Here is a 16851-nt window from a genome sequence, read left to right as displayed (position 1 = left end):
AAAAAAAAAATACTATGAAATTGCATAGGGTGACTTTTTAAAGACTTTATATGTACATATACTTTATATGGTAATTATAAGATACTTAATATGTGATAGCTATTAGAGGGAAGTTGTAGAGAGACATTAAAGTTGGTTCAGGAAACAAGTGTTGGCTTGGCCCAACAATCAAGACTATGAGAAAGAGACTGTTAATCTCCATGAACATCAGCTCAGATAGATGATAATTAAGGAGACTATAACTCTCCACACTATGTTCACCACATTCACCACGTAATGCCTTGAGACTCCATAAACCCAAGCTTCACTATAATCATACATTTTCAATTCATTGGAATCATATTCAATAGCTGGATGACTTTATATCCTGAAAATATTCTTCAGTGAAATAGAAATCATATATAAATATATCACATTTTCTGTACTTTGAGCTGTTACTGGGTATTTCATGTATCTGACTTTAATGTTCCCTGACCCATTGAGGGACTTACTTCGATCAGTGATGATTGTTCTAGCTTCTTGATTGCTGGTTTTGTTTTTCAAATTCTGGGCAGCAGTAATGAGTTCTTCCAACTGGGGGCGTCTCTGCTCCAAATCTTGTAGTGTTGCCTGAAAGAAGAAAAATATTTCTTGCATTGGGAATTCTCCAGGATTGTATATTCCTTTTTTACACCATAAAGGAAAAGGACTATTTTCAAATCAGCTGAAACATTTCTAGAAATAAAAAGACGTAACAGGATATGAATCTCCAGTTTGTGAGGCTTTATAGAAAGAAACTGAATATGACATGTGTTCCATTCTTCGATACAAGATGATTTCAAATGAAAATTGTAGCAGAGACTTGCCTCTCTACCTATGAACTAAGATGGAGTAATTTGGATTTGTGTAAATAAACTTCTAAAAAAATGTAATTTGACTCATCACAATGTATTTGAAAAGGATTAGTTATATTTTTAGTCTTGGGTAATATTTTAGAGACAGGAAAATCTCATATATCATTTAAGATATAGTATTTAATGTCTTTGTAAATAAAATTCATTACATCTAAAATGAGAAGTTGATATAGATGAACTGCAGCAAGTTTCCTTAAAGTTGCCTATCCATGAAAATCACCAAACTTCTTTGATTCATTTCAGACTTAATGAATTAATAAATAGCTGGTAATACTCATTTTTAATAACTTCTCCACTTCATCATATGATTATAAATTTTTGAATAGCATCACTTAAACTCCAGCCCTTAGAATCTTCCATTATATAAATATTTTGGTGTATAAGTGGTGTATGTGGTGTATGTACACATGTGTTGGCAGATGCAGGCACCTATCTAAGGCACATGGAGGTCATAGTGTTCAGGTGTCTTCCTTTTTTACTCTCTGCCTTAGTATTTTGAAACAGGGTCTTTCTGAGAATGTATAGCTCACAATTTTCAGATATGCTGGCAACTAGCAAGCCTCAGTGAGTCTCTTTCCTTTATTCATGGGAACTGGAATCCTAGAAACAGAAATGCAAAATCTAATCTTCATTGATGTGCAGTAAGCACTCTTAACCATTGAGCCATCTCGCCAATCCTAATATAAATAATTTTAACATTTAGTGACTTTTGGGAAACCATTTACAATAATAAACTTAACATTAAAAACATTTTAAGTATAAATGTTAATCAGTAATAACTTCCTTTTGTCTTCAAACATCAATATCTATTTGCCATCTTAGTCTCTATAGTCAATGGCCAAAATCTTAAAATTATGAACAAAATATTTGAAAAAAAATATTGTTCTGGTTACAAAACTTAATACATTTTACTTTAATTGGGTGAAATAAACAATAATTTCTATTTATTAACAAGCACTCTGACAGATGTTGTGCATTCACTTGTTAGTTTTTGTTTATTGTTTTTTTTTTGTTTTGTTTTGTTTTTTTGGGGGTTTTTCGAGACAGGGTTTCTCTGTGGTTTTGGAGCCTGTCCTGGAACTAGCTCTTTATACTATCTTTTCTTGGGTTCTTGGTCATCCTAGCAATATCCGTTGTAACTTCCCAGTCATGAAGTGGGCTTAACTCAAATGAGACATTGCTTTAATACTCGCACAAGTTTTGTGCCCCCATTACACTGTATATTTTGAAGTCAGGATCAGAGGATTTGTGGTTGCATTGGGATTTATGTTCAAAGTACCTTCCTGTCTGTACCAAAGACACTAGGTCATTCAGGATTGTTTTAGCTATCCTGTTTTTTCGGTGTGTGTGTGTGTGTGTGTGTGTTTCCATATGAACCTGAAAATTAACCTTTAAAGGTCCGCAAAAAATTGAAGATCTGTTGGAATTTGGTGGGATTGCCTTGACTCTGTATATTCTTTTGGCAAGGGGACCATTTCTACCATATTAATGCTGCCTATCCATGAGCATGAGAGATCTTTCTATCTTCTCATATCTTCTTCAGTTTCTTTCTTCAAAGACTTGAAGTTCTTGCTGCACAGGTCTTTTCCCTTTCTTGGTTAAAGTTACCACAAGATATTATATATTATTTGAGGCTATTGTGAAAGGTGCTGCTTTCCTATATTTTTCTCAGTTCATTTGTCATTTGTATCAATGAGAGCTGATTCTTGTGAGTTAATTTTGTATCCCACTACTTTGCTTAAAGTGCCTATGAGCTGTAAGAATTTCCTGTAAGGACCACTTATGTGTCCTATCATATCATTTGCAAATAAAGATACTTTACTTCTTCTTTTCCAATAAAAGTGGAGGTCTGTAGTGAGCCTACTTGTTCCCCTGGTCAGAGTGACTTGTGTGCTCGCAGGAAGTGCCTGTTTGATTTAGGAACTGGTATAAAGCAATGAGTGGGGGAAGGGATATTAGGAGGAAAATATTGGTATGATTCACTGGAGAGATGGGTAGGGGAAGAATGAAGGCCTCAGGAAATCGTGTGCTATGGAAGATTGGGGTTGAGACTGGAGGATTGGATTTGGAGAAGCAGAAGAAGTAAAGATCTACAGTTAGCCTACCTGCTTCCCTGGCCAGAACGCATCTTTTATTTTTGTTCTCTTAATAACTACATTAGGACTTGTCAGACTTTAAATGTTAAGTTCATAAAAGTGAAAAGATAAAATTTGATAGCTAATAATACTTCTGAACCTCATTTACCTCTTTATGGCCTTTGATACCAGATAATTTTCTAGTGATTTTGATTTTGGAAAGGGCAACTCTGGATCATTTATTTAGCATTTTCTTTGTGAACAGCTTTCAGATTTAATCTCAATGGTTCCTTGTAATATTAAAATAGTAAGAAAAACTTATTCAAATACTGCACATTTATTTAGAGAATATTTCTGTGTTTTTTTTTTTAAATCAGAGTGGCTCGCTTTTAAAAAAATCTTCTGCATTTGTAAATTGTGATTGCTCAGAAGAAAAATCCAATTTTCAGGTTTCTAACTTTTATGGTTTCTTTATATAAAAGTGTGTTTGAAATATGGAACAAATTGCCAAAGACAGCTATTGAAATAAGTAGCATAAGTTGGACAGTACTGAACAAAATTTAAGGCAGAGACAACAATTGCAGATAGATTTTGTAAAATAAGACATATTCTAGGATTAGAATGCTAAAAGTTAATCATCTGGAAAACAGCAAGTTGAAAAGTTGTTTTAGTAAGATTTCTTCTCAACTGCAGAATTATGGTCAATAGATCATATAGTTTTAAAATGTTACCCCCAAACTAGAGATAATGGCAAACACTCACCTCGAATTTGATAACTAAACAAATACATTCAGATAAAAAGATATAATTTCCTCCATTTGTTTACTTCTTCATTTATAATATTACAGGTTTTTTTCCAATTCTAGATCTTCTAGGGGATATGGGTGTGGCAGTGAACAAATTTACCTGTTAAGGTTATGTAGCTAGTGAAAGTTATTTTTAATGGTTGAAAAGATTTTGATAAGAAATAACTATCAGATTATCTTTTTTGATTTCTTATTAGTTGACTCTTAAATGTTAATAGGACTCTTTGCTTTTTACTTACAGATATATTACTAGATACTTGCTCTACTCTTATTTACTTTGAGGACGTTTACATTTCTTTAAACTTAAAAGTGTGTTGCAAAAGTAACTCCATCAACTTGTACTTGAATTTTCCCAGACTCTAAATTAAACCTGACCCTAAGGAACAGCTTTCACTGCTGAAATTAGCAAGCATGTCAATTTAGGCTTAAAACAACCCATTTTTCCCTCTAATGAACAGAATTCATCTCAGGCTATTGTGAAACCTGTTCTCTAGTTGGGTGCATCTCTAATTCTGCTGACAGACACATGTTTTATGAGCAACCTGGAAGATTATTAATCACATCCTTTAAAGAAGCCTCATAAAAACAGAAAGACCTTCACAACTGTATTATAGCTGTGTATTCCTGAGCAAAACCACAAATCTTTATCACACCCATTAAAGTACTTTTTCCTATATGGTAGAACAAGAGCAGTCTTTGGTTTTCTTTGTAGAAAAAAGGGAAGGATTTGAATAATGAGGCCATTCAAGTATTTTTTACTAATACACTATAAAAATAACAACGAAAGGACATTTCAAGAAACATAACACTATAATATAATGTGAATGAAGGTTATTTTTAAATTTATTTCACTTTATGCATATGTTATTTATTTGTTTTTATAATTAACTAGCAACTTAAATGAAAATGAATTCCACAACTTGTAAAATGCAAGGAGTTTTATTTGTCTCCTATAGAGTTAACCAATTGTCAGAAAACACTTGACTAAATCATTATTTGAAGTACCTAAATCCTAATTATCTCTTCCAAATTCTATTCTGTGCCCGCATCTGCTGTTCTTATCAGATGCTACCCTCTCAAATACATTGCGACTATAATCTAAAGCCTCACTTTAATTCAGGGTGCCACTGTCTCTCACCTTTTTCATTGTAACTTTACTCATGCCAAAGAAATAGAATGCTAAAGACTCCTATCTATTTCTCTGCTATGACACAAGGTATTTACTGAATATTTACATGAACAAAACTAAAGCCGTTAAATGCTTAACAGTACTTAAGCATTGTAATTTATTATGTCTACATGGAGTCTACCATACAAAACACAGGAAAAGGAAGGAACTGATGCTATTTCTAAGAAGACCTAAGGCAGCTATCAGACTTAACTACAAGCAGCTTACCCCTTGGAGATGAAAATCCATCATGGATTCCACTAGCTGAGCAAAGGTGGAGGGAAAAAATAACTTCAAATACAAAGTGAATCAGAAGTCTTTAATCCTATGAAATCCCCCCAGGGTTGAGGGAAGTGGTTATAAATAGCAATCCTATAAAAAAGGAAGTTAAACACCGAAACCATATATACTATAAAGTAGGTCATTTTAGTCTCTTAGAAAGAAAATTTATCATCACACTCCTTTAAAAAGGAATTATATTTAAATAATACTAAAATAGAAAAATCTAGACTGAATTGAATATTTATTTCTTCTATATCTAAGGGAAGGTCTTAACCGAGTTTTTCTATTAATAAGCATTCTTCCTATAGTTTCAATTACCACGACTGCTGCCATTTTCAAGAAACAAACATGAATTAAGCTTAACCAAAATGATAAAAACCTTTACATATTATAACTTTAAAAATATTCATAAAGACTGCAGAGGTAGAGTGGTTCCTGGTACCCTGTCATATATGGAAGGGGAGAAACATTTGGGTGGGGCAGTTACTACTCTGTAGCCTTTTGTAACTGAACCTGCTTTACCTTTATCTCACCGAGTACCTTCATTCTGCCTTCTCACCTTCCAGCTGCCGGTTGCTTCTCCAAAGAGACTAGCTAAACTCTAATTTGCATTGCATGCCCTTCACTTCTTCATTTCTCACGCTTTGAACCAGTTTAAATATTTTCCTATGTGGTGTAGCTTCTCTACTCTTTCTGCAAATGGTCAGAATGTCTGCTGATAACTTCTCCATAAGCACTTCCTAACTGTGGCCAACTTTTTGTCCATTATTTGGCAAATGCATTATTTGCTAATAGTCATATTCATGTGCTTTAGGACTTTCAGAAATACATACAAGAAATCTCAAAGAGCTCTCCTATTCTCTTCACCCAGATTTATAGTTACAATATTGCTACATCAGTCAGTGTGTGTTTGTGTCTGCCTGTGTAAAATCTGTACACAAAATATTATGTTTCTTCTCTAAGCAACTTGAGAAAAATTCCAAATATCATGTCTCTAAAGTAAGGTATGGTGGCATATGTCTGTCACTCCAGCTCTTGGAATATTGGGTCCAGAGGATTGTCATGAGTTTCGGGCAACCATGCAACACATATTCAATGCCATGCCACTCAGAGCTACATTTTAAGTGCTGATCGCAACCCCGCTCTTCATGGTTTTCCCATTTCCAGCTCTCACAAGCCATATGTTCTATGTGGCCATCTCTGTAGCTCCTCTTTATCCCACATACCCCCCTCCCCAGCTTTTTTTAAATTCTTCTAGTTTTTGCTATTGCCCCAGGTCACATACTCAGAGTTAAGGATTCAGAATTAGTTTCCACAAATAAGATAGACTATGTGGTATTTGTCTTTCTGAGTCCGGGTCGCCTCCCTTGGTATGCCATTTTCTAGTTTCATAGATTTACCTGTACATTTTCCGATTTAATTTGTCTTTATCTTTTAGTTATCCATTAAGCTGTTGAAAGACATCTAAGTGGTTTCTATTTCCTAGCTGTTGTGAATGTGGTAGCAATGAACATGACTGAGCAAGTATTTTTTGAGAAGGATGATGGGTCCTTCAGGTATATGCCCAAGAATGGCATTACCACTGCTATTGGTTGCCTCCAAGAATTTGAAGGGAAGTCCAGTTGCTAAAGACACCACATGCTTCAAACGCAAGACTTGGAGCGATCAACTCAGAACTGAAAGTCTCCTTCCTGTAGACTATCTCCCATAGAGCTGCTCTGAATGCTTCTAAAGATGACATGAATCAGCAGTGGCACCCAGATGTGCTGCCTATGAACTATGATAATGACCACTATGGCAAGATAACCCTAATGGTGCAATTTTCACAGCTATATCTCTAAGGAAACCAAACTTGTTTAATTGGACTTAAACGACTCCTCAACAGGAGAGAAATTAGGCTTGACACTGTGAATCTAGCCAATTATCCTAAGTTGGTGGTCACAGATCTTAGAGCAAAATCGACATTTTCCTAAACCAGTATAATCTCTAACTGCACTTGAAATAATTATCCTCATATCTATCATCAAGAAAGTTTTTTTTTGTGTGTGGCAGACATAGGCAATTACAGAAATTGACAATTAGTCAAAATGAAGAGAACACCAGAGGTGAAACTACCAGTTGATATGACAATGTGGATGGGGAATTTTCACATGTTTTTATAACTAGATGAAGAATCCCAGGCAAAATTTATGTGATATATATATATATATATATAATACATATGAGACAGTAAGTATATGTTGTGTGTATTTACATATATATGTAATAATAATCAAAATAGTTGATGCGCTTAAGAGGACAGAGGAAGAGTTAGACAGATAAGATCTGTGTGTGGAAATGATATAAATACTACCCACTTCGAAATTCTTTAAAAAGAATTTAAAATTTTTAGATGTACAAAACAAGGAAAACATTTATCTTGAGCCATAAATAGCTCAGAATTTATTTTTGAAGAGCAACACCGTTCCTTTATATGATCTTAGCTCCATTTCTATGTCATAAAATTAAACATAGCTATAGCAGTATAATCTAAGCCACCTTCTTTACTCTGAGTATGATAGTTACTCTATTAATGGCCTTCATAGCTACCTTTGCATTTCATGACCTAAGCTCATGAACAAGATTTGGTTTTCATGTCTTCTTAGTCTTCATTAATCCAAAAGAAATATATTCTTTATTTGACAGTTATCATGTAGGTACTTTTAAAGACAAAAATGCCCAAAATTTTGTACAATGTTCCCTAATTGGATTTCAACAAATATTATTTAGTATTTCTGATATGTAACTGAAGAAGGGATAGGATATGTATCATTGAAGAAGAAAGACTCCATTTCTCTTAAAATTTAGTAATAATTGAGCCAATAGTACATAAGAAATCAAAATAAGCATGGGTGCTGTCATAGGGAAAACCATGGCACACGGCAAAGATATCCAAGCAACCTTCTGGACCAAGGGGCGCCTTTGTAAGGAGTTCAGTGTCAATGGCATTGACCTACTATTCTATGTGCATTACACAATGAAGTGATTGAGGATACTGACAGCTACTGTGATGCACATGAAAATGCACAAGCCTTCGACTTCTAGGAAGTTACTAAAGGTCCTTTGCTGCAAGGTATTGAAACCCATTATTATATTACAGCAAAAATGGGCTTCCTTCGGAGTGTTCTTTACTGATGTTTTAATGTGGTGGGCATAGTAAGAACTTTTCTTGGGAAAAATTGAACTCTCTCTTAAGGACACATAGACAACTTTTCAACAATGGCATATTTTCACATAATCTTTTATTTCCTTCATATGATGTCAAATTCACCTATGATTTCAAGGGCTCTCGAACCTTCCCTGGATTCTTTCCAATTTCCTTTTGCAAGTGTATTTCTCCTAATATTCTCTCTTTTTGTCTTAGTATGGCACATTTTCTTTTAGGTCATAATATAAACATTACTGTAATTTTGGTACTAAACTTCTCTTTAACTTTTTGAATGCACAGCATATTAGGATATCATGGTATTTTCATGTACTTATTAATTTCTGGACACTAGTAAACATGGCTCTCAATATGCCTTCTATGGGTTGACCATTTGAAATCCATTTCAATTATATTAGTATTTTCAGTTACCTTGTTTTAGACCACTGTTCTTTATTTTTTATGTTTTTTTGCCATTTTTACTTTCATATCATTGTTGAGGAAAATATTTTTTATATACAATGCAGTGATAATCACAGGGTCCTATTCTATTCATGCAGCTTAGGATCTCTGGTAGATCAAGCAAGTAACAAAGAATTCTTTGTATGTAACAACCATTATACTGGTTGGATGAAGTGATGAAAGATACTGAACATGTTTTCAAACTAGTTAATTTAACTTCTTGAATATTAATTTCCCTCAGTAGACTGAGGCCTCAATCAGGGTCACCTTTTATGAATTTGGAATGTATGGAAAGGGTCACTATCTTCATTTCAGACTCATAACATTTTAAATCTTTTTTTTTTCCTGTGCATCACTTCTGACCACCAAAGCCTGCCACAGGGCTGCCAAATGCATGCTTTTTTTTCTTTTCTCTTCTTTTATTAATTTTTATTGAGCTCTACATTTTTCTCTGCTCCCCTCCTTACCCCTCCCCTCGCCTTCAATCCTCTCTCAAGGTCTCCATGCTCCCAATTTACTCAGGAGACCTTGTCTTTTTCTACTTCCCATGTATATTAGATCTATGTACGTCTCTCTTAGGGTCCTCATTGTCATCTAGGTTCTCTGGAATTGTGATTTGTGGGATGGTTTTCTTTGCTTTATGTTTAAAAACCACTTATGAGTGAGTGTAAGTGATAATTGTCTTTGTAGGTCTGGGTTAACTCACTCAAAATGATCACAGTGTATGTTGGAGAGTTTGTGGGGTTAAGGAAACACTCCTGCATTGTTGGTGGGAATGCAAGCTGGTACAGCCCCTTGGATGTCAGTGTGGCGATTTCTCAGAAAACTAGAAAACAACCTTCCTCAATACCCAGTAATACCTCTTTTGGGTATATATCCAAAGGATGCTCAATCGTGCCACAAGGACATGTGCTCAACTATGTTCATAGCAGCTTTGTTGGTCATAACCAGAACCTGGAAACAACCTAAAAGCCCCTCGATCGAAGAATGGATAAGGAAAATGTGGTACATTTACACAATGGAGTACTTACTACACAGCAGAAAAAATAACAACATCTTGAATTTTGCAGGTGAATGAACAGAGTTAAACATTTCTTTAAAAAAAAAAAGGGGTCTTTCAGCAAATTTTATGCTTGAAACCCCTAGGTTTAAACCCTTAAAACCCTTAGGTTGGTAAAAAAAAAATAAATAAAAGTTGTGAGTCTTGGTTGAATCAGTGGCTAATTGTTTAATATTAAACCATTAATTTAATTTAATTCTTAATTACTTAAACAATAATTAAAATATTTCATGTAATGCATTTTGTTTAGTTCCTGGTGGTAAATTTCAACTTTTGAGAAGTTAAATCACAAGCTTTATTGTTAGGGTGGGGGATAAATTTCTTTTGGCTTAAGGAAAATATTATATGCTGTTTTTCATTAGGGTTTTGAAGTAAGATTCCATTCAAACTGAGATTGGAAAATGTTCCTCCCAAGAGTTTGAAAAATTAAGAAGAATGGGCAAGTTGAAACTGGAAAAGAGCTACAGAAAGATGACTTAGTGATTCGAGCTGTGGAAATAACCCAAGGGTTCAAAGTTTCCCTTGACTGATCTCCTCCCTTGGGCTGATCTGTGGGAAGCTTTGAATAAAAGAACATTGGTAATGGATGAGTCTATTATTGAGGCTCATAGTGGTCAAGTGTTTGGGGTAGAAAGGAAGTTAGAGACTGGAATGTAACAAGAAAAATGACAGCAAAAATATTAAAGTGAATGACAATGACATTAACAGTTCTTAAAATGAATGAGATAAGGAAGTGACAGTATTTGAAGTATTTAAGAGGAGACTTCATATAAGGACTGACACTACCCCTAAACCTTGGAAAATTTAGATAAGTCACAAGACAGAGGAAAAGTATGAGTAAGTCATAGAAAGGAATGTTTCAAATGAGATCCATGAAGGCTAAGGTTCTTTGAAAATAATGGTATGTAAACTAATACAAAAGCAATTTTTAGTTCATTTTCAATTTGTAATTGACACATAATAATTATTCTGTGGTTGACTTTGAAAAAATTAGCTTAAATAGATTATATCACATGGACTATCAAGGAGCAATAAAGCCAGGATAACTAATGAAACTAAAGTATAAACCCTTAGTACTTTAATATAAAATTATATTTGAATCAAATTTAAAAAGTATAACAACTATTTAAGAAACTACTATTAACTACTATTTTTTTAATTGGTGGTAGGATAGTCCATGGAATGTATTTCTCTATTCCTCTGCCACAATGATTTTGTGTTTGTTGAGATTTTTTTTAGTCTTAAAAATTGTTAGCCTATTAAATTTAATGTCATCCCTGAATAGCATAATGCCAAATTAATCTACCATTAGCATGTCATTTTGAAGGAAAAATTATTTTCCCTTTTGAAAATTTTAAGACAGTCTATGTAAAGTTACTGTGCAATAGGAAGCACACAGGGTTATTTTCCTTGTCATTTCATAAAACCCTTGACAGGAGGAAAAGGAAAATTCTGATTTATAAGAGCCAGGGAGTAATGAGTTCTAGGTGGGGGTTCATAAAATATAATTCCAAAGTCAGGAAGAAAGAATTTTAGGTTACAATTTGTTGATAATAAATTCCAAATACATTTCTAAATGGATACAAAGAAGGCTGATATTTTTAGCTATTCTACATTAGATCTATTAGTTATTCTACATTGTTCACATTTCTTGAAATCACATTGTTCTGTAAATTTGACATATTAACAAAGGATAACTGGTACTTTCTAAAGACAGTTTTGTCATGTGCACCGCATTTGTCACCTTCTAGTGTGTGATCCAGTAATAATAACTGATGTAATATTTTCCCTTACTTTTAACTTAGAATAAAAAATAAGGAAAAGCAACTTATGAACATACATACTTTGGGATTATGTAGCTCTTTTTTTTTTTAGTTTTATTGATTTCATCTTGAATAGCACAAGTTTGGAATCATTCTAACTTAATTGTTTATCTATTCAGTGCACTCTATAAAGCAAATTGTGTCATTACCATGTCACATTAACAAAGTAGAGGATAAATTACAAACTATGAGCATCAAAATGTAACTCACTGATAGCATTGCTTATATGTTTCCTGGGACAGACAATCCCTGATTTTGCATGCTAAGGATGCTTCAGAAAGCCCACTGAAATCCCAAATAAACAAGGCTAAAATTTAGAGTAATTATGTCCTGGTCAATCATATGGGCAGAAATAATTCGATGAATACTATATAGCAGTGATAACTGTACTTTGTGATTCACAGTTGATGACATAAAACAGAATCTTGAGTGAAGTTACTGAAATTTCAATGCAACTGGGGAGACAACCTGAAGATCCACTCAGGTGTGCTCACACATGTTTTTATGCACTAACAGAATATATTAGGGAAATGATCAAAAAATCTCTCTATAGAGCACAGACTCTATCCTAAAGGGATGATGAAGAATAGAATTTTAATAAGATTATTCCAGGTCAAGTGTCATATATAAGACAAAATCTGATCTTTTAGGATAAACAAGATTATTAATGACTCTATGAAATGAGAGAGAAAGAAGTACAGGACAAAAATTGATCTGAGTCTAACACGTCAGGGTGAGAACACAGACAATATGCCAGCAAAGAATGGGAAGATCAGCTTAGTAGTGAACAGAATTATGATAACTTTGATAAAAATAGATCAGAGATGAGACAGAGATGGTTGTGAACAACAAAGTACAGAATAAAAACAATAAAGGCATCAGGGAGTTGTTGGAGGATTTAGAGCAGAAAAATGTAACAATAAAAGTGACATTGCCGAAATACTACCCTTGTACCACAGCATCCAACTTCTGCTCCATGACAGAACTTTGAAAGTAGTAGGACTTCCCCCAAATTCCTTATCTATACCTTTTGGCTAAGTTTCTTGTCCTGAGAATTAGTCACACAATTAAAATATAATTTCATTTGCCCTTTTGCTTAAAATATTACTCTACTACACACAGAAAAAAAAAAGAATTCAGCTTCATTGCTTGCAAAGAAAACTGTCCAAAGGAAGTATTGACTAATTTTTCTTATTATTCATTTGTAATAACATATCAAAATGGATTGGGTAGACAGAGATGATAATTTTATTTTAGAAAGAACATTTCATTGAATTCTGAAATTTCTGCTTTAAATGATAAACTGACTTTTGGAACATGAGAGGAAATAGGAATTTTCCAGAAATATAAATGAAAAGATTATCACCAGTATTGACAATAATTTGCAATGTAATTTTATGATGTCTTGTTTTATGAAGCTAGCGTTTGTTGAATTAGATTTATTTTATTTAATAGGAAATGCATACTCAGCAGCCACTTCTCTTTAGGACAGGGAGCAAGGTACGTTTCACTCACCACTTCAAATATCAAATGTCAAACAAAATACTAGCTTAAAATATATTTCGCCTTTGATGGAACAGTGACTCAGCTATGAAAGGCTGTGTGTGTGTGTATGTGTGTGTGTGTGTGTGTGTGTGTGTATGTGTGCATAAGTGGGGGACAGAAGTCCACTTTGGGTATTTTCCTCTATTGTTTTCTACCTTTTTTTCAGACAAAGTTTTATATTGAACCCAGAGAACACTGTTTCAGATTCATTGACTGGACAACAAACCCTCTCTCCTGAATGTGCCTGCCTCTACCCATACTCCACACTGAATTATAGGCATACACCACCTCATTTGGCTTTGTGACATTGATGTTGGAGGCCCAAAATTAAATGTTCATGCTCCTGTACATTGCCAGAATTTAATGCACCATGTTAACTTCTGAGCCCCGTGGCTTTTCATATTTTAAATGTTTTAAAGACACTACTTATTTAGGTACTGAAAAAGAACCTTTGAACTATTTTCCAGCTATTCATGAACTGATGCAGAGCAATAGATACTACTAGACAGTGTGCCACCTATAAAGAGCAAGAGAAGTGGAGAAATGAGTGATTCTTTAGTGTTGATTATAACAATGTACATAGTTAATCAGAAGAATTCAAGTTGTATTGTTTTCTTTTTCCTATCTTTAAATGGCTGAAGCCTTGAATTATCAAAATAATTGACACAGTTCTTCGGTTCATGCTGCAAATACAGGTATTGAATCAGTATCAGTTTATTCACCTGTAAAATGAGAATAATTATATTTGTCAACCAATCTTTGGTGAATAAAGCAGTAGATTTACCTATATGCATTAAAGTATGCTAGCCAGAAATTAGCTAAATATAGTGAGCCAAGTATTTACACTCCAAGTGATTGAAGAATATTTTATTTACAATATTTTTTGACCCTCGGGTTTTAACTTTCTGCTTTCATTTAATTCTGAGCAACAATGAATAAATGGGACATCCTGAAACTGAGGAGCTTCTGTAAAGCAAAGGACACTGTCACTAAGACAAAAAGGCAGCCTACGGAATGGGAGAAGATCTTCACTAACCCCACATCAGACAAAAGTTTGATCCCCAAAATATATAAAGAACTCAAGAAACTAGACATTAAAATTCTAAATAACCCAATTTAAAAAATGGGGTATTGAACTGAACAGAGAATTCTCAACAGAACAATTTCAAATGGCCAAAAGATATTTAAGGACATGTTCAACTTCCTTAGCTATCAGGGAAATGCAAATCAAAACAACTTTGAGATACTATCTTACACCTGTCAGAATAGCTAAAATCAAAAACACCAATGATTTTCTTTGGGTTCACCTTCTTATTTAGCTTCTCCAGGATCACAAATTATATGCTCAATGTCCTTTATTTATGGCTAGAAACCAATTATGAGTGAGTACATCCCACGTTCATCTTTTGGATCTGCGATACCTCACACAGGATAGTGTTTTCTATTTCCATCCATTTGCATGCAAAATTCACGATGTCATTGTTTTTTACTGCTGAGTAGTACTCTAATATGTATATATTTCATACTTTCTTCATCCATTCCTCCATTGAAGGGCATCTAGGTTGTTTCCAGGTTCTGGCTATTACAAACAGTGCTGCTATGAACATAGTTGAACAAATGCTTTTGTCATATGATAGGGCATCTCTTGGGTATATTCCCAAGAGTGGTATTACTGGATCTTGGGGTAAGTTGATCCCAAATTTCCTGAGAAATCGCCACACTGATTTCCAAAGTGGTTGCACAAGTTTGCATTCCCACCAGCAATGGATGAGTGTGCCCCTTACTCCACAACCTCTCCAGCAAAGGCTATCATTGGTGTTTTTGATTTTAGCCATTCTGACAGGTGTAAGATGGTATCTCAAAGTTGTTTTAATTTGCATTTCCCTTTTCGCTAAGGAGGTTGAGCATGACCTTAAGTGTCTTTTGGCCATTTGAATTTCTTCTGTTGAGAATTCTCTGTTCAGTTCAGTGCCCAAGCATGGGATGAAACCAGACTCTCTGAACATGGCAGACAATGAAGGCTGATGAGAAGCCAAGGACAATGGCACTAGGTTTTGATCCTAATACATGAACTGGCTTTGTGGGAGCCTAGCCTGTTTGGATGCTCACCTTCCTGGACCTAGATAGAAGTGGGAGGACCTTGGTCTTCCTGCAGGGCAGGGAATTTGGACTGCTCTTCAGTACCTAGAGGGAGGGGGAATGGAGTGGGGGGAGGGGGAGAGGAGTGGGGGGAGGGGGAGGGGAGTGGGGGGAGGGGCGATGTGTGGGAGGAGGGGGAGGGAAATGGGAAACAGGGAGGAGGCAGAAATTTTAATTTAAAAAGAATAAAATAAAATAAAAAAAATTTAATAAAAAAAAAAGCACCAGTGTGTGGGTGCACCCCTCGCGGTCCTGAGTTCCTTGCTCGTGCTCTGTCTCCTGCTCTTGATTTGGACCTTGAGATTTCAGTCCGGTGCTCCAATGTGGGTCTTTGTCTCTGTCTCCTTTCATTGCCTAAATGTTTTTCTTTGGGTTCACCTTTTTAATTAGCTTCTCTAGGACCACGCATTATAGGCTCAACGTCCCTTATTCATGGCTAGAAACCAAATATGAGCGAGTACATCCCATGTTCCTCTTTTTGGGTCTGGCTCACCTCACTCAGGATAGTGTTTTCTATTTCCGTCCATTTGCCTGCAAAATTCAGGAAGTCATTGTTTTTTACTGCTGAGTAGTACTCTAATATGTATATATTCCATACTTTCTTCATCCATTCTTCCATTGAAGGGCATCTAGGTTGTTTCCAGGTTCTGGCTATTACAAACAATGCTGCTATGAACATAGTTGAGCATATACTTTTGTTGTATGATAGGGCATGCACCCACACACTGAGACAATGGGGATGTTCTATCAGGAACTCACCAAGGCCAGCTGGCCTGGGTCTGAAAAAGCATTGGATAAAACTGGACTTGCTGAACATAATGGGCAATGAGGACTACTGAGAACTCAAGAACAATGGCAATGGGTTTTTGATCCTACTGCACGTACTGGCTTTCTGGGAGCCTAGGCAGTTTGGATGCTCACCTTACTAGACCTGGATGGAGGTTGGTGGTCCTTGGACTTCCCACAGGGCAGGGAACCCGGATTACTCTTAGGGATGATGAGGGAGGGGGACTTGATGGGGGAGGGGGAGGGAAATGGGAGGTGGTGGCGGGGAGATGGCAGAAATCTTTAATAAATAAATAAACAATAAAAAATAAAAAAAAATCTAAAAAAAATAAAATTAAAAAAAACACCAATGATAGCTTATGCTGGAGAGGTTGTGGAGAAAGGGGTACACTCATCCATTGCTGGTGGGAATGCAAGCTTGTGCAACCACTTTGGAAATCAGTGTGGCAGTTTCTCAGAAAATTGGAAGTCAACCTACCTCAGGATCCAGCAATGCCACTTTTGGGAATATACCCAAAATATAATCATACTACAAAAGCATTTGTTCAACTATGTTCATAGTAGTATTATTTGTAATAGCCAGAACGTGGAAACAACCTAGATGCCCCTCAATGGGAGAATGAGTAAA

The 16851-nt window shown here is 35.1% G+C and overlaps 1 protein-coding gene across 2 annotated transcripts in view; it reads right to left on the bottom strand.

Moving 5' to 3' along the window:
* The window catches only part of Dmd (dystrophin), a 2258623-nt gene that overhangs the window by 609035 nt on the left and 1632737 nt on the right, over positions 1-16851 (bottom strand). For both annotated transcript variants that reach the window (XM_057760244.1, XM_057760245.1), the window contains one exon: positions 492-609. In XM_057760244.1, coding sequence (XP_057616227.1) covers positions 492-609 — 118 coding nt within the window. The remainder of the gene's footprint in view (positions 1-491; positions 610-16851) is intronic.

Source organism: Chionomys nivalis, chromosome X, assembly GCF_950005125.1.
Source record: "Chionomys nivalis chromosome X, mChiNiv1.1, whole genome shotgun sequence".
Lineage (NCBI taxonomy): Eukaryota > Metazoa > Chordata > Mammalia > Rodentia > Cricetidae > Chionomys > Chionomys nivalis.
This window is presented reverse-complemented; position numbering and strand designations above follow the sequence as displayed.